At 39.5% G+C, this 24,604-nt stretch overlaps 1 protein-coding gene across 1 annotated transcript; it reads right to left on the reverse strand.

The window, feature by feature from the left end:
• Window positions 1–1,101: 1,101 nt before the first annotated feature.
• Window positions 1,102–22,784, reverse strand: LOC143300226 (heat shock factor protein-like). The gene is made up of 12 exons (XM_076613804.1): window positions 22,578–22,784; window positions 20,476–20,584; window positions 19,098–19,222; window positions 18,143–18,273; window positions 16,578–16,653; window positions 12,971–13,153; window positions 12,002–12,100; window positions 10,674–11,041; window positions 9,852–9,954; window positions 8,891–8,935; window positions 7,303–7,399; window positions 1,102–6,332 (listed from the first exon to the last, which is right to left on the reverse strand). The coding sequence occupies exons 1-12, from the start codon at window positions 22,767–22,769 to the stop codon at window positions 6,118–6,120; spliced, it is 1,743 nt and encodes a 580-aa protein (XP_076469919.1). The 5' UTR covers window positions 22,770–22,784; the 3' UTR covers window positions 1,102–6,117.
• Between the last annotated feature and the right edge of the window lie 1,820 nt (window positions 22,785–24,604).

Consider the following 24,604-nt stretch of genomic DNA (forward strand, 5'->3'; position numbering starts at 1 on the left):
TTCAGAATTTGTGTTTTCAGCAGCTGAACTGTGTATGAGTGCACGTGGTTGGAAGTCTGACTGAATGACAGAAAATGAATGAATGCCTAAAAGCAGCTGTCATATGGCTCTACCCCAGACAGGCAGTTGTGCAAATGGCCGTGTTTGTAAAGTGGATCGATTCTGATCTCTGATATGAGCGAAATAAATATAAAAAATAATACTGAACGATACCAAGAGAAGAAAATTATTATAAATTATATTTTGTGGACTATGTCTAACCTTTGACCGCCAGCACTGTATCATAGCACCAGCCAGGTAGATGGCTGATGTCAACGAAATCGACCGGATGAGAGTCGGCTGTTTGCGAAGCTAACCTCACCTCACCTCGCCTGTTGTGCCGCCTGGGACAAGCACTCTCCAGCCATTTCGGTACTGTGCAAGTTGCTCCAGCTGTCCCCAGGTGTGGCCTGTCCTCATCATGTCTGCATCCAGGTCAAGGCGCCACATGTTTCTTGGATGCCCTCTACCGTTTCCCTTGTGGGTTCAAGGTCAGGGCTTGCCTTGTAGTTCTGGATGTAGGCGTGTGGAGCGTTTGGACAATCCATCTCCAGTGTCTTTGGAGAATCTCTTCTTCTGCAGTCTGTTGTTTTGTTCGCTCCCATTGTTAGTCATTTTTTAAAATTTTCTCTGGCCAACATCTGAGAACCTACTGCTCTTAATTTTCAGAGGTAGGACTGGGCATATTTCATACGCATCAAAGGGGAATCCCCATCTATTCTTAGATCTATTCTGGTGCCAGGGAGTACTGCACTCTAAATTGATTTGCAGTGAAAGCATTCAGAATTATACTTATGTATGTCCCAAAGTTTGCATACATCAAAATGCAACAGAACAGACTGTTGCTTAAAGTTCCATTTCCAGCTGAGCATTTTGTGTTTACTCAAACACGCATTAACCATGGGAAAGGGATAAAGGCATTTTTTCTTTTTAGCAATTAAGTAAAATCTGGAGAAAAAAAATATATTAGCAGAATATTTTACTCATGGGTTGGCGTGAGTGGAGCAATGTGCATTCAAATGAACATGTACACTGGTCTTAAAAACTGACCAAAGAGAAGAAAACTGATACCACACCATTTTAATGCAATATCGTATCGTGAACATTATTTCATCTTCTGTCTTGACAACAATTTCAATATTACAACAGTAATGCTCAGGAACTTGCAAAGAAAACAAAGGCAAAATAAGCAACAATATTTATATGATATACAGTCAACAACCTCAACATGTTCAGTGAACGAAAAACAGAGAAATTAACCGAGATCCAACGCAACAAATACATATTCGAAGCAAATCTACATTAAAGTTGTTTTTTTTGTAGCTAAAATCATCAAAAAGCTGTATCCAGTCATTATGAATCAATAAATTCATAATAAACAGCTTATCTTGGTGATGATGCATGTGCATGTGTTACATGGGGTACACATACTCCTGCTCCTTACAAACATAAAAGGTAAAACTTCTGATTTCCATCTTGTGAGAATATGATGATGAAACACGCACCAGACGACTGTACATTGATGATTTACAAATCTCCCTTCTTTAGCCTAAAAGAAACTCAGCAACGACTGCCTGCACTGAAAATCACTTCTTCAGAGAAGACTCGAAGAAAGCGATGAACCTGTCTCACAAAATTACTCATCACAGCACAGCAAAGTTTACCAGCTTGAAAAACAAGGTCAGACCTTTTCATTTGGCTGACAAAAGTTATCTCTTCTCCTTGTCACATTCCCAATCACAAAAAAAAAAGAGCATCAACACACAAAAACAACACAGGCCATGAAAGGGCCTGGTATTCATGTTTGCAAAAAGGTCAGACTTGGAAAAAAACAGTCACAGTATACCTGTGCTAGCACTTTGACAGCATTGTAGGCAAAAATGGTTAGCCACTGGACTTCTAATCCAGTCTTCGCCAGTGATCAAGAGTTCTGAGGCCCTGTTGCAGCATGGTGTTGTGACCTTGGGGAAAAAAGCCTTTCTCAAAGTTTTCACACCCCACCCAGATGTGATAAGGTATCTGACTTTGATCAGGAAAGGTTGAAAGCGCAGGAAGGAGAGAACTGAAGCCCTACCTTCTTATGCCAAGCCCAAGACACAGTGGGTATGGTTTCAATGCCCCAATGGCCTTAACAGATCATGGAACTTTTAACCTTTAACTTGTCAGCTGTCCAGCTGAGTAGGTTACAAGCCTAAATGCCAGTCTCTGCATATTTTTCACACAGAGAAAACTGCGACCATCTTGGTCATCTGAAGCGGGCCAGTGCATATCTCAGTGATCTTGAGAGGAGAAATTCTCTATTATTCTCAGGCAGAGCCAATGGTCAAGAAAGATGATTTTGAAAAAAAAAAAAAAAAAAAAAAAAAAAAATATGAAGCAAACTTGACAACAACAACAACAAACAAACAAAAAAAAACAACTACAATTTTTATTTTTATTTTATATCATATATGTTTGCAACTTCAGTAGAATCAATGTTTTACACTTGGCTCAAGTTGAATTCACTGCAGACTAACAAAGGGAGGGAAACCATGTTCAAGTCTGCTGACAAAACAAAAAAACATTTGACCAAAAATACTGCTGCCAACCATTATCCTTAGGAAAGGTCAAATATTCACCCTTCTATCCCTCATCCAATGTCTCTCTCCTTAACACTTAAAACAAACAAAAAAAAACAAAAAAACCCACACTAACTTATAAATATGCCTTACCAGACACACACTCTTTTTTTTTCGCCCTCTTTCTCTCTGTTTGATTTTCTCCATAAATAGATTCATCACAGAATGGCAGGTATTAAAACATGATTAACATCAGTCAGCATGGCAGAAGATTAAAAAAAACACAACAACAACTTGCCATGAAGCCATCAGTCTTTGACAATCATTCCTGTACACTTACACACTGTCTGAACCTCCCCAGCAACAATCAATCTGTGCGATTAGTACAATTACAAAATGAACGACTTACATTCAGACAGAACCAAAAACATATGCTCAAGGAAAACAATGGAATAATGCATAAAAGACCTGCTAAAATGAATGCAAACGCTTTAACAACTTTGTATTGCATTGTATTTGTGTTTCTTTTTGTCACAACAGATTTCTCTGTGTGAAATTCAGACTGCTCCAACAGGGAGAGCATGTCACCACAGTGCAGTATCAAACCCCATATTTTTCTTCTTTTCTCCGTCTACAAGTATATTTGTTTTACTATCAAAATGTATTCTTTAACAAAGTTCATGCTGTACACGGGACCTTGATTTATTGTCTCATCCGAATAACTAGCACCCAGACAACCACTCATCTCTAGTGGAGGAAGGCGAGCAGAGAGGGGGGGGGGGGATGGGGGGGGCAGCAAGTGATAAAAATACAAGTCTGTGTGATCATGGGACTCAAACCCTTGGTCACTTGCTTCCTTGTTGGGTGCACTACCACCATGCCACCACTCCATTACCAGCCCTGGAACACATCAACCCTTCCTTTTCTAGATGATAACAGAGAAAGGGCTTAATACAACCAACATGACTTACAAAATAACTGATGACATCTGGAAACATGCAGGTCTCTGTAGCTGTCCACTTTCATATCAACCACAGCTGTGATGATGGTGGGAACATAGCCAGCAATGATCCTCAAAGAATAAATCACTGCATCACTATCGATAAATATCATAAATCAATTATAACTTGACAAAGACAATTCCTTTACTAAAAACCAAACATAAAAAGTTAATCACTTCCAATGAACACCACCATACTAAAGCACATGAAGTGGTTACACTTGTGAAGCCAAAGGGACATGCGCTTGATAATCATGTGCAGCATCAAGTTAAGCACACAAGTTCATTTCGCATCTGATGCCGTCACCACTTGTGGAACACAATGCTGTGATGTAAACCCCTATGGCCTGAGTTTCTATTTTCAAATTACTCTGCGGCCTTACCAGCACACAGGAAGCCATTCCATTTGAGATGACAGAATGTGCGGTTGAGAAACTATTAACAGTCTATCATACAATAACAAACTGATGTGTTCAATTTCAAGGACTTGTCTCCTTACTTCACACTATCATCCCTGCAATCCTGGTCTTGTGGACATGGATATACCGTCAATTCAAATGTTCAAGAACATTTTGTTCTTCCCCTTCCATCTTTTAAAATATAACTGATGAATTAAGAAAACAAAACAAAAACAAACAAACAAAAAAACCAACCCCTCCCCCCCCTGCCCCCCTAACAACAGAACCCTGGGATGCTAGTTATACTGAGCAGTGTCAATATTAATTAAGCATCTCATCATTAATCAATTTTTCAAGATTCTAATTCTTCTGACAAATAAAAACTATTTTAATAATCCATCTTGTCATAACTTTCTGAACTGATTCATCAGTGAAAAGGCCGGTAACAACAAAATCAATAACCAAAAACTACAGTCGGTGGATCACAACTGCATTGGTTTTCTCAATAAATTGGTAATTACATAGATAGCATGAAACTACATGCAAAGCAAACTATCTCCAATTAATCTGGTGGGTGTAGTTCAGACTATTTTTTGTGGAGAGAATTCCTGCAATCATTATACACCCAAACTCCATTAAATCATACATTTCCATGAAAAATGTATTTACCCCCCTCCCCCCCAAAAAAAACAACAACAGAAATTGCCAGACATAATTCCTACCCACAGCTCCAAATTTGCTTGCAGGAGATTATTGCATCACATCTTGTTCCATCATATTCTACTGAAGAGTTCTGACCTTTTGTTGTGATGTATTGTATAGTATGTACCTAACTCTGCTTTTTCTCAGCAGGAAACTTTTACCAGTTACTGCCCTATTAGTATTAGGGTCAAGCACATTTTAGAAATGAAAATGAAATATTTGTTACAAAAAATTAAGACGACTTTGTGCACCACTTGGCAGTACCCCATTTCAGAATCCGTCCAATTCCTTCTCTCAAGACATAAATTTCTGTGTGATGCAAAGTCGACTGAATACACCACAAGCCACCAGACATGATAAAATCATCAGAGAACTGTACATGCACACTGTTTTGTATTATAAATCAAGACCCCGCAAAAAGACAGGTTCTGATTATACACAACCACATCTGCATGTTCATGTTCAGACAGTCTGCTGGAAAGTACCTCTTGTCGGCAAACTGATGACGGACGACAGGTTTCATCCTTTGGCATGAGCTGAGCAAAACGAAGCTGGAAGCATGAACTCTATGTCATGTGCACAGCTAAGTGATGGGGCTGCGAAGAACAGCTCTGTCTCTCTCTACCTGCATATCCATCTGTCTGCTGCGACAAAAGGACGGGCTCTATACACATTCATAGAGGGTTAAATCACTGCAGATTTATTCCCCCTTATTAGTATAGGTTCATCCTTCGAACGACTGTCATCATCCGAGGTAACAAGCTACACACCTCCCTTGCCACAAAAACTTACTGTGCTCTAACTGCCACACAGCCAGAAATGCCCAGGACATCAGTCTGAGAATCTAACCATGTTTGGCCTTCCATGGTGAAGAGCAAGGGATGTGTTTCACTCATCGCACCTCAATTCCACCCCTCTTGCAGATGGCATTACTAGCACATTTGTAGACCTCTATTCCATCCCTCTCGCAGAGGGCATTACTAGCACATTTGTAGTGTGTGATGGATGCTGGGCAGGTCAGCATATTATGCTAATATGTCCAAGACCTCTAGCTCATGGCTTGTACACATGAATGTACACTTTTGTACATACAGTCAAGGAGGAAAGAATAGTGGCATAGGCACTCCAACCCATTTTTCTCCCTTTGTCAGCATTCTTAGCAGATCCGCTGATCTTAGCACTTCGTGCATGAGGGACTGCCAACACACACTCACACACACACACATACACACTTGCACTGCTGTGTGTACATACATACAACCACAGAAGGGAGACTTGCCTGACGGCAGTCCCTCTCCTCACCCAAGTGGAAGCCTCACTCAGACCTTTCCTCCAACATCCTGTACACATCCCCCAAACCCCCAAAAGTGGGCTTTGTTCAGTCAATCACTTCTGTCCCCCTTGCAGGGCCTCCCCATGGTCAGTCCAGGTCCTCCACGGAGATGAACTTGTTCATGTCTGACAGGCTGGGCTGGGTCTCATGGACGGCGGTGGGTGTGTGGAGAGCACTGTCCTCGCTGTTGTCAAAGAACAGTGGCATGGACTCCTCACCCGCTGCTGGCACGTCCGTGTCCAGTTCGTCAAACAGGGACGGCAACGACAGGTCGGCAGGCTGGTACTGTGACAGTTCATTACCTGCATAGGACATCATTATCATCATTTTATCATCATTATTATTATCAATATTGCTGATACTTATATAGCACCAAACTGGCTGGTATTGCAACATTTCTTCACCTGAGCAGGAAATTATTATCATCGATACTCATACTGTATACGCTTATCTGCAGTCAGAGACCAAGTTCGGAGCGCTTTACAAATATGGAGTCATTTGCACAACAGGCTGCCTACCTGGGCAGTACACTGACAGCTGCCTTTAGGTGCTCATCATTCGTTTACTGTCATTCTGTCAGTCTTCTGTCATGTGCACCCACAGACATGAATATAACGAGTGGTTTTCACAATGTTGCCAGGGACAACTCTCCTGTTGCTTTGAGTCCTTTTACATGTGCAAAGCGCACATTAAGCACAGAACTCCAGTTTATCTCTTATGCGAATGACTAGTATCCAGACTACCACTCAAGGTCCAGTGGAGGGGGAGAAAATTCTGGCGAGTGTGAGGAACATGTGTATGGTGCTGACCTTGTTTGTTCACAATCAAATCAGATACTCATTATATGGATTCATTGTGATTATTGAATTGTGTTCTTTGGTATTGTATTTTTTGTATTACTTTTGTCAAAACAGATTTTGCTTTATGAAATCTCGGTTGCTCTACACTGGGAGAACGCATCGGCAGAGTGCAGCACCACCCATTTTTTCTTCGTTCTCTTTTTCTATCTACCAGTGTATTTGTTTTACAATCAGAGGATTTTTCTACAGAATTATGTCAGGGAAAACCCTTTTGTTTCTGTGGGTTCTTTTACATGTGCAAAGTGCATGCTGTATACTGGATCTCAGTTTATCATCCCATCCAAAATGGCACCCAGACCACCATTCTGCATCTAGGACGCCAACCCATGGACACTCGCTTCCTAATCAAGCACAATACCATATGTCACAGCTCCACCGAGAGTTAAAAACCAACACAGACGACGACACTTACCGCTGATAGTTTCTGGGGTGGAAGCAGGCAGCTGGGCTGATATTGAAGATGTCTGCAAGTCTGCTGGGCTGCTCTCACTGGGCTGAAGATCCAACAACTGCACATATTAAAACAATCAAGTCATCAATTGTGAGACTAGGACCAGTCTCTGGAAACAAGACCTTCCATTTCAATGGACTTCATATTTCTTTTCTGGAATAGTGGATCACGGATTTCCAGAGATTGTGCTCCAAACAAAATTCATCTGTCATATGAAAACAATATGTAAAACAAAGTATGATCATGCATCATATATATTCTAGAAGAAAGACTCCCAAACCAACACACACAAAATGCATACGCACACACATGCACAAAGCCGTTCTTGAAGGAGAATCTTATACTCTTTCAGATAAGTACAGAATAATGGGTACAACTGCTGAATGGTTAGACTTAGTGCCTTGTGCTGTCATTCTGAGGGTCCTAGCATTTGATGGCTGGTGGGTTTAAGGGTGCAAATCATTTTTTTTCCCTGTCTCTCAGGTCAACATATGCGCAGACTGGTGCCTTAATTCCATTCATGTCAAAACACATGCACACCATCAAATACACATGTCAGAGATCCTGTAATCTATGTCAGTCAAAAGTTATGGAAACAGGAACATACCCAGCATGCACATTTTTGAAAACATAAGCATGGCTGCATAAACAGTGGGCTAAAAATGGTCTTATGTGTATATGTAACCTATCATCACTGCTGCAGAAGAAGAAAAACAAAAGCACATGACTATGTTATATTATCAATTCCTTAACCCCACCACTACTGCTGACGAGTGCGCTCATCAGTGAAGGGCTGTCGCCTCAATGAGGTAATACTGCACATACAGATCAGGATTCCAGTCACCATTCTGTGGCACTGCATTACTTTTTGTTCAGCAAAAATCAACGGCACCACTGAAAAGAACTGCAATTTCCAGCCAACAAGGCTTTTTACTCAAATACGATCCTTGTGTCTTATCATGTGTATGCCTTCTATCTGTGCCCGAATACTAAATTCTGACAGCCATTTGGTGCCACCTGTCACAACAAACTCGATGCACAATAACATCACTGATCACATTAACATGCACAATAGCACTGAATCACAACACTTGCATGCTTTAGTCTTACCACAATTCAATTCAACATGGTTCATCATATCGAACTGAAACAACTGCATTTGACACCAAAATCAGTAGGCCATGAAAAAATTGAGCGGCATCCGAGTTGGGGATATCTATGGTGCAAAAATGGAGAAATCAGAAAATTTTACTGGTCACCTTCCAATCTTATTGAACATGCAAAGCCAGCTGGTGGGACTGAAAGCAGGGCTAGCAGACTGGATTCGGACTGAAGAAGTTCATGAACTAGGGCTTGACAACAGTGTACATTCAACTAAAAGCTTCAGAGTTTTTCTATTGTCAACATGCGTTCTACCACTTTACAGAATGAAAATTATGGTACACAAGAAGTGGTGACTGCACTTCAAAGCAATGCCACAATTCCAGACAGACCCTGGGAATGGAACAAGACAGGCAGAAAACATGTTGCACTTAGTCGTCACACTTACCGAGGCATCGATGTTCACTGGCAGTGGAGTCTCCGGATCAAACAGCTGAAATACACACAAACAAATACTTGATTAAGTACATCTTTTCGAAACGCACTTTTTCCATCAATCACACTGTCCAGCAGTATTTTTCATTTTTTTTAAAGTATCCCAAAAAAACGTAAAGGAAAAGAAAAGAAATGATAGGCTTTTGAGCATAATTCAATCAACAGAACAGGCACAAATCTGCGAGAACACTGCCATTATCTTTTTATTTTTTGTTGCCTACTACCCAGCCAACAATACAGGTTCATATCATTGCTGAAAAACTGTTAATATTGGTCCCTCAGAACGACATGGATTGACCTTTAAGACAAAACAAATAACTGGAAAAGAAAATGAGGCAAAAGTACAGTCACATTCCTGTGCATAAACCTAGGACTGTGCCAATTCCTCAATTTTTCAGATTAAAAAAAAAAAAAAAAATCTGACCATAAATATAATTTACATCATACACAAAAATATGTACAGTAGGAGGCATACAAAACAAAAATTACCAACCCATACCAAAGAATGCAACACCAAAAGAATGCCCAGACATCAAGTCCAGAAAAAAAAAATCCATGACCTAGGGAAAAAGCAACTGAATATTATATATATATATATATATATAGATATAGATAGATAGATAGATAGATGTGTGTGTGTGTGTGTGTGTGTGTGTGTGAAAAAAAGAAACAACGGAAAGGAAAGAGGAAACTTCTAGCACAGAATTTCCAGTTTGTGGGGGAGTGGGAAGGAAGATACTATTTACAGGTACAAGAGATACAGTCAGTGGCGAGCCACACACAGCTGCAGAGAGACAAGGTGGAAGGGAGGGGAGGTGTGGGTAGAGATGTGGGGGTTGGTGGGGGGGAAGGGGGGGGGGGGATGGAGATTCGGAAGGGAGACAGGCTGCAGGCTGCGACACAACCCGACGTACCCCCAGGATAAAGTTGGGGTCCAGGTTAAACTGTCCCGAGCTGAGCACCTCCCGCACGTTGTCCAAGTCACATTGCAGCATCCTCATCTGCTCTGACATGTCCCTGCAACACACACATATGCACGCACACCCAAGTTTATTACCAGCAAACTACTGCTCCTCCCCCGCCTCTCTCTCCCTTTACTCAGCACAACCATCTGCACTCTATTCGCACATCCTTCAAGAAATATGTATACAGTTGTATTCTGTCAGTGTTGCGCATAGCTGAGATACAAGACTTATCATTTCCAGGCTGGGAGAGGGGGGATTGGGGGTGGAGATATGATTCAAACTGAAGGAGCCCCATGGCATCCCCACTAGGGTGGCGGTGGGGTGGGGTGTGGGTGTATGTGTGCATAGGGCATATTTTGTGTGTGTGTGTGTGTGTGTGTGTGTGTGTGTGTGTGTGTGTGAGTGATTGTTCATATCTGCAATTTGTAGTATTATATTTGTGTATATAGATATTCATATGTGTTGTTTTTTCATGTGCAGAGGTATGTTGTTATACACTTTTGTATATATGTATTGTTTCATGTAAGGTGCTTAGAGTCCATTGTATGGGGAGTTTGCGCCATAGAAGAACTATCTATCATAATGTTAGTTATCATAAATGCAGTTTGTGCCATAGAAGTACTATCTAACATCATGTTAATTATCATTAATGCAGTTTGCGCCATAGAAGAAGTATCTATCATCATGTTAGTTATCATGAAAGCAGTTTGCGTCATATAAATTATAAGTACTATCTATCATCACGTTAATCATCATAAAGGCAGCACTCACTTGGGTGTGCTGACGGACGAGGAGCTGGATGACAAAGGTTTGTCCTTCACACCCCTCAGGGCGATCTGCTGAGAGGTCATCACCGGCTGTGGCTGCTGCTGATGCTGCTGCCGCTGCCCAGATGTCTGCCCCTGCTGCTGTGGCTGCAGGGTCACTGTAGTAGGGGCTTTAGTCGGCTGAGCGGGCAGCACGGCCTGTGAGCTGGTCCCCGCGGGTAACAGCACCTCCGTCACAATTGTTGCGGGATCTGGGGGGGCGACTGTGGTGGTGAGGAGAGGCATGGAGGGGGAAGAGGTCTGGGTGTCTGTCTGAGGCGTGGGAGGCACGATTCCTTCACTCACCAAGCTGAATGACCCAGAAGTCTGGGGCTGTACAGAGACAGAAAAAAGATTCAGGAATAGTCCAAGGGTTCAACTGTGAAAAATCACCAACAATGCATCCAAAAATTCAATGTGGAATGGAATTATGGGAGCTAAAAAGATTCATTAATGTCAATCAACAATCAGAAAATAATGTACCTCGCATCCAAATTCACTGTGGAATGGGATCATGATAATCTCATGTGTTTTGGATGAAAAAAAGATTAACCGGTTTCTTACTTTTTAAATTAGAAAAAAAATTTTTATAGTGAAATGTAATGATATCTACACCAAACCAGCAGCCTATGTTCTTGGAGTGATTTCTTTTTTTCTCTCAGCTAGCAACCTAATAAATGTAGGAAAGGTATTTTTTTTATTCATTTATTACAGAAATTATTTCACATTACATAACCCGTTCATTAGGTTCATGTTAAAAATGTGAAAATGAAATGTTTTTCTTAACCATGTAACTTAATATTCTTCAAGCCTGACATTGTAACTCTAACTGTAAACAGAGTGGTCTAACTGCAGCCTGTGTGTCACAACCCATTACTGTGAATGAAGTCTATGTAAATCCTCTGATTATAAAATTGTAAAAAAAATTTTAAAAAATTGTTTCCTAATACAACCATTCATACCCCCCCCCCCCCCCCCATTACCCTCCCACCCTGGGTTTTTTCACTCCCATATGTAACAATATCATTATCATAAGAAAAAATATTTTTAAAATAAAATTCTTAAAAAGAAGCCCAAAAAATATGACAAGGAAATGTGATTGCTTATGGTATTATCTCTGAACTGAACAGAAATTTAAAAAAACAAAAAATAAAAACAAACAAAACAAAACAACAACAAAAAACAGCACAATAAAACAAAAAACAAACAAAACAAAACAAAACAAAAACAAAAAACAACAACCAGTAATGAGAAAAATTTACAAAACAAGAAAGAAAAGAAAAGAAAATTTACCGCTGGCGATTCCAAGGGAGGCTCCAGATGATCCAAGAGTTCCTGGATGACCACGCCAGAGGAGGTGCTGGCCACTCCAGCAGACTGGATGCTGGCCGGCTGTCACAGCAAAAATAAAAGCAAAATGCCTGTCACGTTTTAACTTTATACAGATTATTGACACTGTGGCTTTTAGTCCAGCCCACCGCACAGGGCCATGTCAGGACTGCTGAACTAAGCAATTCAACTGTGTTAAGCACAATACTGTCACATCAGAAAAAAAAAAAATGAAAGAAACAAAACACAAACTAAAAAAAAGTTTTTAACTTATAAAGTTATTTTCTCAACCATTAAGATCCTAAAGGCAAAAAGACTACTGTGCACAGACATCAGACCTTCTGCTTAATTATCATCCTCAGATTATATGCAAATAATAAAAAATAAAAATAGGATCACACAGGCAATTTACACTGCAGAAAGAAGAGGTAGTGCCCATCTCTAAGTTTACAATATCACTACTCAAGAGCAAAGCAAAACAGTATATACATCATAGACTATGGAAAAAAGAGAGAGAAAAAAAAATCAAGGCTTGCTGGTAAAAAACAAAAGGGAAAGGACTGGTATGGCAGAAAAAGCAGACAATAGTGAAAGAAGAAAAAAGCAAACAGAAAGCAAGCAATAGAAAAGAGGAAATTTCTGACTGGCATTACCCATAAAAATATCTTAAAAATCATTCACAGAGTTAGAAAACAAAACCAGAACACATCATGCTTCAACGGTTACCGTACATGACATATGTTCTTTATTATAAAAAAAAAATTTATATATCATTTTTTTTAAGGGTCAGGGAAGTTAACACCATACACATAGGATTTACTTATGTTTTCAGTTTCTTTTACTGTCTGTATCTTAACGCAGCAATCTCAGAAGTTGAGAGGGTGGGGTGTGGCAATACAGCTCATACTGTAGGGACAGCCTGTGAGGACTTACGGACTGGACAGTGTAGTCATGGTCCCCAGCCTCGTTCAGCACGATGTTGGCTTTCTTGGCGGGCGGGGCCTCTGAAGGGTTCGATGGCTCTGGGGCGGCGTTGATCATCAGTGGCCTCTTGCGGGAGATACCTGGCATCCCTCTGCCATGCTTGTTGACCAAGGATAGGAGGAAGTGCATGATCTGTGGGAACAGAACAACAGTGGTGGGATAACCCATCGTGATGGGAAGATTCATGTGATAAGGTAATGAATTCAGCATTATGAAATGCTCTGCAATTACAAGGCGGGTGTGTGTGTGTTGTGTGTGTGTGTTGTGTGTGTGTGTGTGTGTTGTGCTGTGTTGTGTTGTGTGGTGTGGTGTGGTGTGGTGGTGTGGTGTGGTGTGGTGTGTGTGTGTGTGTGCATGCGTGCGTGCGTGCGTGCGTACATTGTGTGCATGTGTGTGTGTGGTTTGGTGTGGTGTGGTTGTGGTTGTTGTACGTGTGTGTGTGTGTGTGTGTGTGTGTGTATGTATGTGTGAGTGCTCACACACACTCATGCATGAATGTGTGTGTGCGTGTGTATGTGTTGCATTCTGGTCATCTATCCCTCATTAATATACCACTGATAACCTGCCTCCAGAGTCATTTGTCGGGCTATTTATATAAACCATATCACTAATTCAACACACTATTTAACACTTTTTCCGCAAGAGTGCCTGCTAGCACCCACTAAAAATTCGGCCACAAACCGCGGAGTGCCTGTTAGCGCCTATGAAAGTATGCTTACAATGGGTGCAGCCATTATTGTTTACATAAATGAGATTCTAGTGAGAGTAACTGCCTTATTTTCACCACTTACAGCTGAACATTCAGAACTTTTTGGGGTCCGATTTGGTTAAGTTTTGCCAAAGTTTTGAATTTTCAAAGTTGCAAGATGAGTTTGATGACTGCCAAGAGCTTTAGGGCAATCTCAACGACGATTCTGAAGATAATTTTGAACAGTTTTAATGATTTCTGCATGAGAATCGTGTAAAAATTAATCATACTGAGTGACCTAGATATCAACTGACCTAGTTTTGCCGATAATGAGAGTATTTGGTACTTGAGTGTGAATCAATCGCCGGATCTCCAAAATCGTGAACTAAACACTCAACCTCCGAAATCGATACTGTCAGTGAGTCAGTCGTTGATTTCACTGATATTTACTGGCATTCTGCACGATTTTCCTGACTGTGCTAGTTCAATGGATTATATTTCTGATTTGGTTAAGTTTTGCCAAAGTTTGAAGTTTCAAAGTTGCAAAATGAGTTTGATGATTGCCGAGAGTTTAAGAGTAATCTGAACGATAATTTTGAAGATAATTTTTAACCATTTTAATGATTTCTGTGTGAGAATCTTGTAAAAGTTGATCTACAGCGTGACCTAGATATCAACTGAGTTTCACCGATAATGACAGTGAAGTCGGTACTTGAGTGTGTATCGATCACCAGACCTCTGAAATCATTAACTGATCGCCGGACCTCCAAAATCGATACTGTCAGTGAGTCAGTCATTGGTTTGACTTACATCTATTGGTGTTCTGCATGATCTTCCTGATTGTGCTAGTTCAGTGGATTATATTCCTCTTTTATATTATGGAAAAATCACACGAGGTAGGTTTGTTGTTTGTTTGTTTGTTGTTTTTCTCCCTACCATCAAGAGAAAATACATCATCCCTCAAAATGAAAAGAACATAAAAATCAGCATGCTCATTGTTGCAATTCAAGTTGAGGAAGAAAAAAAAATAGGAAGATATGTCAGAAGACACTGCAGACCAGACAAACTTATTCTAAAAAGAACTGCAATTGAAAAACCAAATTTTTTTCCTAGTTGACCATCAAATTTGACGCTTTTATTTTTTGTGTGTGTGTAAGTACAAAGCAACATGAGCCTGGAAACAAAATTTTCTTTGCAACTCTAGAATGCAGGAACAAATAACTATTTGCAACAAAAGAAGGACATTATTTTTTCAATCAATTTCCAAAATTCCTGTTAACGCAAATCACAAGAGTTATTCCCCTTGGCAAGGGATTTCATGAGTGATTAGTGCCAGGCGACTTGGGGGTATGAGGGTTAATGGAATGCTGTTGACAGTACCTTACTGAAGTTACCATTTAACACACTGTTGAAAACAACATATTCAACACACCAATTTGTACACCTTTGCAGACAATATCTTATTCAAAACACTATTTTACGCACACACATGGTTCTCTTTGAAAGTTACACATGGTTTTCAGCACTTTGTGCATCCTTGCAGTCAGTTACACAGACCTCCATGTCTTCTGCAGGAGTATCTTTGACATCAGTTGTACTTTTGTCTGTATCCCTGCCTGTGTCCACTGCTGGCTGCTGCTTTGGCAGCTTCATCATCAATTGAAGGAACTGTATTGAAAGATTTCTGCAGGCAAGTTTACTTGCTCAAACATTTACTCACACTTTTTTTTCTTTTTAAAGGCAGCATCTGCTTCGTCCACAATTGCTAATGACATCCAGCGCCTGCAAACCAGAGCTGATACAAGTACACGCTGACCAGAGGCACCAAATTAATCTGAATATTGTTAAAAAAAATAATAAAGCATGCAGTCTTATGCATGGCATATTTGCTGTGAAAAATCCTCAAGTCCACTAAAACTGCACCACAGCAGTGTAAATATTTGCTCAATGCTTGCCAACACATGGCAAACCTGCATGTGAAATACTTGTTAATAAATCTGTCTGAAAGTGAAAAGATTCACACCTGCTTGCTCATTCATTGCATATTTTCAAGCATTAGTGGACACAAGTACCTATAGTATTTACTTTATCATTAGAATAATTATGCAGGTACTTACTTTCTGGCTCTAACACGGGGTTCATACAGGTTTTTATTCGCACATTTTTTTAAACACCAAAGGCCAAAACTTTAAACATCAGGAACCCGGGATGAAATACAGGCCCTTTAAGTGCTGGCATTTTGGCCACAAATATTCTTTTTTGGGATTAATCAAGCTTTTAGAAATAATTATTCAAAATTCAAATTCAGGTGAAACATCTAATAGCCGTGCTTTAATCATTGGCAGAAACAAAGTATTTTGGGGGTTATCAATAAAAGAGAGGCAAAAATCATTGTAAAAATTCAAACTTGGGTAACTTTAAAAAAAAGAAGACTTTTAGGGACATAAAAAAAAGATTTTTTTTTCCATTTCATATAAACTCTTTAGAGACTTGAAAGAACACTATGCAGATATATGAGTGTACTAGCACAGACTATGCTAGCGCTACTGTACTTGACGTATAATCAACCTTGGGCAATCCGTCCATGTCATAAGAAACAAACATTATTTTCAAATTAAATCTCACGACTGTATTTGTCAATGAAACCACAACACCTCAACTGTTTATTTCATAATTCACAACAGAACTATGCCTCAAATGTCTTGATTGAATGAGTCACGAATCAAACATAAAGGAGATTTGTTGCAAACCACTCAAAGGTCTCTGGTGGAGGTCGGACTAAATAAAAATTCAGGTCCATGTATGGGACTCAAACCCGTGAACACTTGCGGATGCTCTACCTCTGGCCCACTGCTGCACTGTTCTCACCTTGCTGATGATCTGCTGCTGTTGCTGGTACTTCTTGGTCAGCTTGATGACTTCCCGCCACAGGATCTGGTTCTCCCTGTCACACCAAACTTCATTGCACACATTTGGTTTTAATGCATACCCTTTACACACTATGATTACTGAAAGCTGGCATGTGACCACTGACAAGAAGGGACAGTCCTGAGAAGGGTCCTCTTGTGGGTGTAAGGTATGGTGCGTGTGCAAGCATATGTGTGCATGTGAGTGAAAGTCTATGTGTGTGAGCATGTCCTTCATAACATGATTTTCATGTTCGCCTAAGCATTATGTAATTGACAGCTGTTTTTCTTTTATTGTTTGATGAATTTGGAAAATGTGCTTCTTCAGCTGCATATGTGCATTCATATTTGCATGTGTGAATGCACTGGACTTTTTTCATCAACAGTAAGCTGTTTTAATTTTTTATGTCATGTCTATATTTAACTGGATTATATTAAAAAATATTCCCCCCAAAACAGAGTATGGCTGCCTACATGGCGGGGCAAAAACAGTCTACATGCAGAAGCTCACACGTGCACATACGAGTGAACATGGGAGCTGCAGCCCCCGAACAAAGAAGAAGTACTTAAAAAAAACATATCTATATGTTTCAATAAATGAAATAAAATAACTGGAGGAGGATTAAGCAGAGGCTCAAGGATGATTCTTAAAATTCAAGAACATGCCCTCTCCTGGTATATCTAAAACCATCACATTTTGAAGACAAATTCCCGACACAGAACATATCAATCTAATGAATTTAATGTTCCCCATGAACTTAACAACATGACATTTCATGGTGGCTGTTTTTTTTTTATTATCTTTTTTTTTTTTTTTAACTTCTTGAATGCTGAACCTCTATGAAATAAGATCAGTGTGGCAAGAATTTGATAGGCAGTTACTGCTTTCTGTGTACGAATCAATGGGTGTCACTTCTTCTTCTTCTGCGTTCGTGGGCTTCAACTCCCACGTTCACTCGTATATACGCGAGTGGGCTTTTTATGTGTATGACCGTTTTTACCCCGCCATGTAGGCAGCCATACTCCGCTTTCGGGGGTATGCATGCTGGGTATGTTCTTGTTTCCATAACCCACCGAACACTGACATGGATTACAGGATCTTTAACATGTGTATTTGATCTTATGCTTGCATATACACACGAAGGGGGTTCAGGCACTGACAGGTCTGCACATATGTTGACCTGGGAGATCGTAAAAATCTCCACCCTTTACCCACCAGGCGCCGTCACCGTGATTCGAACCTGGGACCCTCAGATCGAAAGTCCAACGCTTTAACCATTCGGCTATGGCGCCCGTCAATGGGTGTCACTGATTTTTTGCTGAACGAAGAAATGCAATCAGAGGAGGAAGTCCAAACAAACAAAGCTGTAACTGACATCCTGATCTCTAAGCTCAGTCTTCTCTCAGTGAGGCCAACAGCCCTTCACTGATGAGCATATCTGTCAGCAGCAGTCAAGAGGGTTACAAGACAATGTGCTTTTCCTGGAGGTGAGAGGTTTTGTGACTAAGGGCGGGCACCACACCTACCTTTTGAGGTCCTCCATGGTGGTGTTGAAGGAGTCCTGCTTGTTCTTTATCTGGGACACTTCACTCAACACTTTGGCCAAGCTATCCCGGTCCAGGCTCACTGGCCTCTGCTCCGTCCTCGCCTGGCCTGTCTGCAAACCAGAATATGCCTGTGGCCAAACATGCAAAAAACAATAACAATAAAACATTACTGAAAAGAAAGTAACTGTAACATTGTACAATTCATGTTGCCATTCAGAGACTGGCCCAAAACAAGAGTGGTGGCATTCAGAGACTGGCCCAGAACAGACAAGAGTGGCCGTTCTTCAATGCTGCCCCATGCCAAGTGGCATAACACTAACAGGCAGTAAGTAAATAAGGACGATTCATATCTGTCAGAACTTTCAAGTGTAAACATGAAAAAAAAGCAAGTCCAATAAGGAAAAGAAGTAAATGAAAATTCCAAAATGAAGGTTTCAAGTTAAAAAATTGGGCTGTTTCTACACCCACTTCCAACAAATCCCTATCCCCTGACAATGTACTCTGTAGCACTTAATCATTTATCATTATCAGGATAACCGGAATCACTTCAGTTAGCAACATTACTTTCGTTTTCTATCAAGTTTTCAAAGTTGCTATTGTTGATGTGAGGAAAATCAAACACAATTCCAGCCACCTCTTCTGTACTGTATGTCCTGGCAGCCATGCTGACACCTTCAACAACTATTTGCATTAAAAAAAAACCCATAAAAAAACAAACAAATAAACAAGCCCAAATTTGCTGAGACATCACTTTGAACACTCATAAAGACAGTCACCATTTGCATAGAAGTAAACATACTGGCATGACCATCTGGACCGTTGATAATGCAGCAACTCCTATTGTCCTTAAGCAAGGATATATAACCTTGCTCAGAAGGCTTAATTCCATGGATTTTATTGTTTTTAGACCAGAAATTATAGTCAACTATCTTACCTTTCGTTTGATGCGATCAAGCAGTTCCTCATGGCCACGCACAAAAAACTGATGCTGAAATTCCACATCATCTCGCTCCACTTTCAAGCCACCTTGCTCCATGTTTGGCACTTTGCGGAAACCATCTGCAACATCACATAAGTCATAAATTCATTCTGTGAACCCTCCTCACATACTCCCTCATTTCGAAAAGTGATCAGAAATGCAAAAAAGACTGCTTGATTTTCATCTGTTTAAACTTTAATCAATTATATATTATACTGCCACACTTTAATCAATTATATATATCATACTGCCACAGTTCATCAGAATGACTCATAACATATATGCATCATCCTCATTTAGTCATGAGTAATTTACTGTTCGTTTTCTTTTTACTACATGTACTGGACTAGGAAAAAAAGTCAGTAATAATATGATAATATCTATTTATAATAATAAGACAAGACAGATACAAGATATAACATAAGTTGTCCATAAAACATGGAAACGTGTCTTTCAGCTGCACATAAGGCATAAAACATCTACAACATTTACACGCATTTATTACAAATATGCATCATAGTTAGTAGCAAGACAAGACATACCAAGCTGAACTCACCCCATTCCTTTTCCTATCTCCCTTCCAGCACCCAACAAACTAGCCCTCTGCTCTAGAGAAACTAAGGGACAGAAAGAGGGAGGAGAGGAGTGGAAGGTGCTTTCTGGAAAGAGGTAGGCTTTAACTTGAAAGAGCTGAGTGAAGAGATTTGATGAAGTGAAAATGGGAGGTTTCAAGTTTAAGTTAGTTTGTTAGGTCCAGAGACAGAGTGGTGGCAGATTCAGAGACTGCAAGTCAATGAATCTGGGGGTATCGTGGCTTTAAATTACTGTCTTCATTATCAACTGTTATCATTACTTTTGTTATATCTTGTAGTTGTACAGTTCAGAATGTTATGCAATTTTTTTTAAATTCCATAATCTGTGTACTGTCCGGAAATCTATGTCATAATATCTGGCTACAAGTACAATGAATGAATTAAAAATTTAAAGCATGACGGACCTGTCTCTGCATCTTCCAACCCAATCTGAAAAATTTATACAACAGCAGAGCTAATAGTAATACTGGAAACACACATACACACTAACAAAGCACAAATTACAGCATGCAAAGCAGCAGAAAAATTGTTGGATTGATGTCTTATATATAGATAGATCAAATCTATATTCTAATCAAACGTTGATATGATGAATCTAAAAACATAGCCTTTAATTTACTTATCTAAAAAAATTTTTTTTTTTTTTTTTAAATTGCTTTACACTCTATCCACAAACAATATTCTGAGGATTTTCTATTCAAATTTCAACTCAAAAACATATAACTCCAAGAACAACTTACACATGTTCAGCTGGCGAATAAAACTTGAAATGTTGTTGTGCTTGAAGTAGTAAGGCAGCACTTCGGCGGCAAATCGCGACTGGTCATAAATGTGGAAACTTGTTCCTTCCTGGAAATCACCATGCCAACAGTCACTTCAACATGCTTACAAGTATTTGTCGTAATCTAGCCATCACCTCTCCTGATGTCAAGTCTGTGTGTGTGTGTGTGTGTGTGTGTGTGTGTGTGTGTGTGTGTGTGTGTGTGTGTGTGTGTGTGTGCAAGTCTGTGTGTTTCTCTGTGTGTGTGTGTGAGTGTGTGTGTGTGTGTGTGTTTGTGTGAGTATGTGATTGTGAGAATGTGTGTATGGGGGGGCAGGAGGGGGGGTGAACTCAAGTCAAAATAACTTAATGATCTTAACTGAGGGTAAAAGGGTTAGCTTATACAACAACAACAAAAACCCATTAAAGAAAAGAAGGTGAAAAAAGGCATAACAATTAACATCAAAACCAACAATCAAAAGCCATACACAAAAGATTGTGTGTGTGTGTGTGTGTGTGTGTGTGTGTGTGTGTGTGTCTGTGTCTGTGTGTGTGTGTGTCTGTGTGCACTGCAATAACACTCAATAGAGACTATACAGTCTATGGTCGATACCACAGTGATAGGATGAAAGAATATTGGATCACTGGCTCTGCTGAATCAGAAGTACCCCAGTATGTCAAGACAGCTTGAGCTTCTTCTGTATGAAACATGGATAACTTTCTATCATTAATGTTAACACACATTTGTATCCAAATGCCAGCTCTACTTTCACTGTCTGAAACATGATTGCGAAATTTTTTTTCCTCACCTTGTAAACTCAATTTGGTATAGATAAAATTATGTAATGCAAAACATGTACTATGATTTTTAAGTGCACATTGGTATTAGTGACAATGGTATTCATAAAATTAATCATTTAATCAAGCTAATGACAATTCATATTCTTGAAAAACAATTTAATCTTTTGGACAGCAGCTTGCACTAAAAATTGAATTAGAAAGTATTTCAAAGAATAATATTTTAACATCTTTCTTCAGATCAAAAAGCTTGAATTTTGGATCAGAGTTAGGCTAAAATTAATCAACATTTTCCCTGACAGCGCAACTGAGAATGAACAGTAATTTGACATTTCTGGCAAAAAATTATAAATATCACAAACTGTTTAGTCAATCAGTAAACAGCATAAGATTAAAGTTGGAAAATAAACATGTATCCATCATTCATATTTTCATTCATTCAAAATTTCATTGTGATGAGATCAAACATACTATTCAGCACCCTGCCGGAGTCTGCACTAGCTGGGTCACAGTTAAGTATGTGTAATTAAACACACTATTCTGCAGATGAAAGAGACAGATCTATACAATACTGATTTGTATTTTGCAGGCTACAATGCTGACTTCTACCTTTTGTAACTGACTAAAATAAATGACTGATGATCATTCTTTGTCACAGTCTTACTTAGGATTAAGAATTGTGGTCTCAGTCTCTTACTAATCTTACTTGCATTTTATTAACTATGTAAATCAATCTAAAAAAAATTTTACAGCCATATGTATTTTGTGTACACTAGTTAATTTCACACTGTGCAGAAGTAGTTCTGACCTGGCCTAAAAGTACAACAGTTGTAATTCTGGTGAATCAATGAGTAACTAACAAGTCAGTCAACTAATACTGAACTAATCAGGAACAATGAATGAGAGAAGTCTCCCATCTTGTTGACCTGACCTGGCCAAACTCAACACTTTCTGCTGGAATTTCATATTGGGTATTCCCCTTTCTTGTCACTGTCAGTCAACACTGAGCACAGAGCAGTAACTGTACAAAATGATAATGATGAAACCGCAATGATTCCAGTGAATGAGTTCAGTCAGTTGGAAGCATGTGACTATACTACTTTTGCAACGAGCAAAACTATTTATAAGTTATTTCTTAGTACGTATGTTTAACGTTAGTACACAGCAGCTTTATCTTATTCATCTGTTACTAGTGTGGTGACACACAACACGCGAGAATGAGCTGAGTTCCAAATAAAAACTTGAAAAGCAACCAAAATGATGACCATACTATTCATTACTTACCGCATCCCAGCAAATTATTTCGTTGTTTGATGGATCTTCTACTAGAATCCATAACTTTGAAAGAAATGCAGGAACATTCCCACTGCCAGAATTTTCTTGAAATGAAAAATACTCGTAGTCAGGCTCTCGGCCAGATCGTTTGGCAGCCATCTTGTCTTCAAACTGCTGAATACATTCCGTGTTCATGCGCATGCGTCGAAACCATTCACTTCCGAATGATGGAAGCCAAAATGTACTTTCGTAATTATCTTTTTTCAGAATTACTGTTCAGAAGTGCGACCAAATCCGCGGGTATGATCCAGTGAGTGGAAAATGGTTTGAATTGTGCTTATTCCTGGGACTCGGCTTCAATTTCATGGCCACTGCATTCCTCTGTGTGCGTCGTGTGTGTGTGTGTGTGTGTGTGTGTGTGTGTTCGTTCATTAGTTTAACGTCTTTTCACTGTGATATTGGACGAGGGAAGGAAAAAAATCGAGGGGGCGGAGGGGGGATTACTGTGTACGCATACGAGTAAGTGAAAGTGTGTGTGTGTGTGTGTGTGTGTGTGTGTGTGTGTGTGTGTGAAAATTATTGATTTAAGTTTTGTTTTAAAAAAAATAAACAAAAAATAATAACAATATAACATATTTCTAATGAAAAACTAACAACTATAACAGCGAACCAACTGGACTATTTAACAAGGAGTTGAAAAAGTCATACATTAGCAATGGACTGCTGAAGATCGTCAACACTGAAGATGATTTCAGTTCAGGGATTTGAGACTTTAACATATCGCAAGGTTGGTATATGATCGGCTGTTATGTGAGCACCACAGATGCAAGAAACATTACTGACATATTTTGTCCTAAAACAATTCATTTTCCATCTGCAGATTAGAGAAATGATTTGCCTCTTATGAAAATCATTATGGTAATGTTTTCCCATGAAACCATACATTTTCTGTATGTTCTTATGTAACTCCGAGTTACCGGTGTGTTTTTCTTCAAACTGAAGTTTTGACCATTGGACTTTTTCTACCATGGTGTAACATTCATGTAGTGAAAGCGAAATATTTAAATCTAACTCCTTCGTGGAGCTTCTAGCTCCTTTTCGGCCAAAATGTCAACTTTTTCATTATAGTAAAAACCGCAATGAGAAGGAATCCAGCAAAAGGTTGTGAGAGAGTCTCTTAATAAGAGTTCGTGAATCAAATGGTTAATTTAAATGAGTTCATACCTAACCGTTTCTTTTATAAGTTCAATAGCGTGAAGAACTGATTTAGAATCAACACAAAATAGAATCCGAAATATAGTTTTCGGAAAGGATATGAAATTTAACGCCATTAGAATTGCAAAGAGTTCAGCTGTGAAGATGGACTGATTCTCTCCCACTTGAAAAGAGTTTTGAAAGTTAAGGTCTGGAATAACGAAAGCAGCACCAGCTCTATCATTTACAAAAGAGCCGTCTGTAAAAATCTTTAGATGATTAAGGTATTTCTCTTCCAAGTGGATTCGTACATGCGATGTAAGTAAATTTATGTTGTCATCTTTGGTCAGATCAGTGTGATCGATATCAAATTGCGCTCTTTGAAGTTCCCATACAGGTGTAGGTGATACTACAGACCTTTTAGCAAAATGTGGGGTTTTATTCAAGCCGGAATTTGTTAAAATACTTGACGTGTATGTTCCCAGTGTGGTATGAGATGATATAGATCTAGCTCTCTTTGGAAAATCGCGGTCGGATTTGAGATTTATTTCCGATTCCAAATCATTTTCGTCCGTTAAACTTCTCAAGACAAATTTACTACACGCAAGTTCCCTTTGATCCTCTAATGGTAATACTCCCGCTGCACTGTACGTTTTCATACTGGAAGCATGGACTGGCAAGCCAAGTGCCAGTTTATATGCTCTGCAGTCTATGCTTTGAATTTTTTTCAATAAATATTTCGGTGCACTGAAGTATACTTCTTGTGCATATATAAGTTTTGACCGAACAAGTGATGTGCAAAGGTGTAGTAGAATGAGTATGTCCTCAGTTGTCCTGGCTCC

This window comes from Babylonia areolata, chromosome 26 (assembly GCF_041734735.1).
Source record: "Babylonia areolata isolate BAREFJ2019XMU chromosome 26, ASM4173473v1, whole genome shotgun sequence".
Lineage (NCBI taxonomy): Eukaryota > Metazoa > Mollusca > Gastropoda > Neogastropoda > Buccinidae > Babylonia > Babylonia areolata.

Excerpts from the sequence above, each read along its gene's own strand:
- LOC143300226 (XM_076613804.1), bottom strand. The coding sequence starts at position 22,769 with ATGCGCATGAACACGGAATGTATTCAGCAGTTTGAAGACAAGATGGCT. Across the intron at positions 18,274-19,097 it reads TTGATCGCATCAAACGAAAG|ACAGGCCAGGCGAGGACGGA; the intron begins GTAAGATAGTTG and ends TCTGGTTTGCAG. Across the intron at positions 7,400-8,890 it reads CAGTGAACATCGATGCCTCG|TTGTTGGATCTTCAGCCCAG; the intron begins GTAAGTGTGACG and ends TAATATGTGCAG.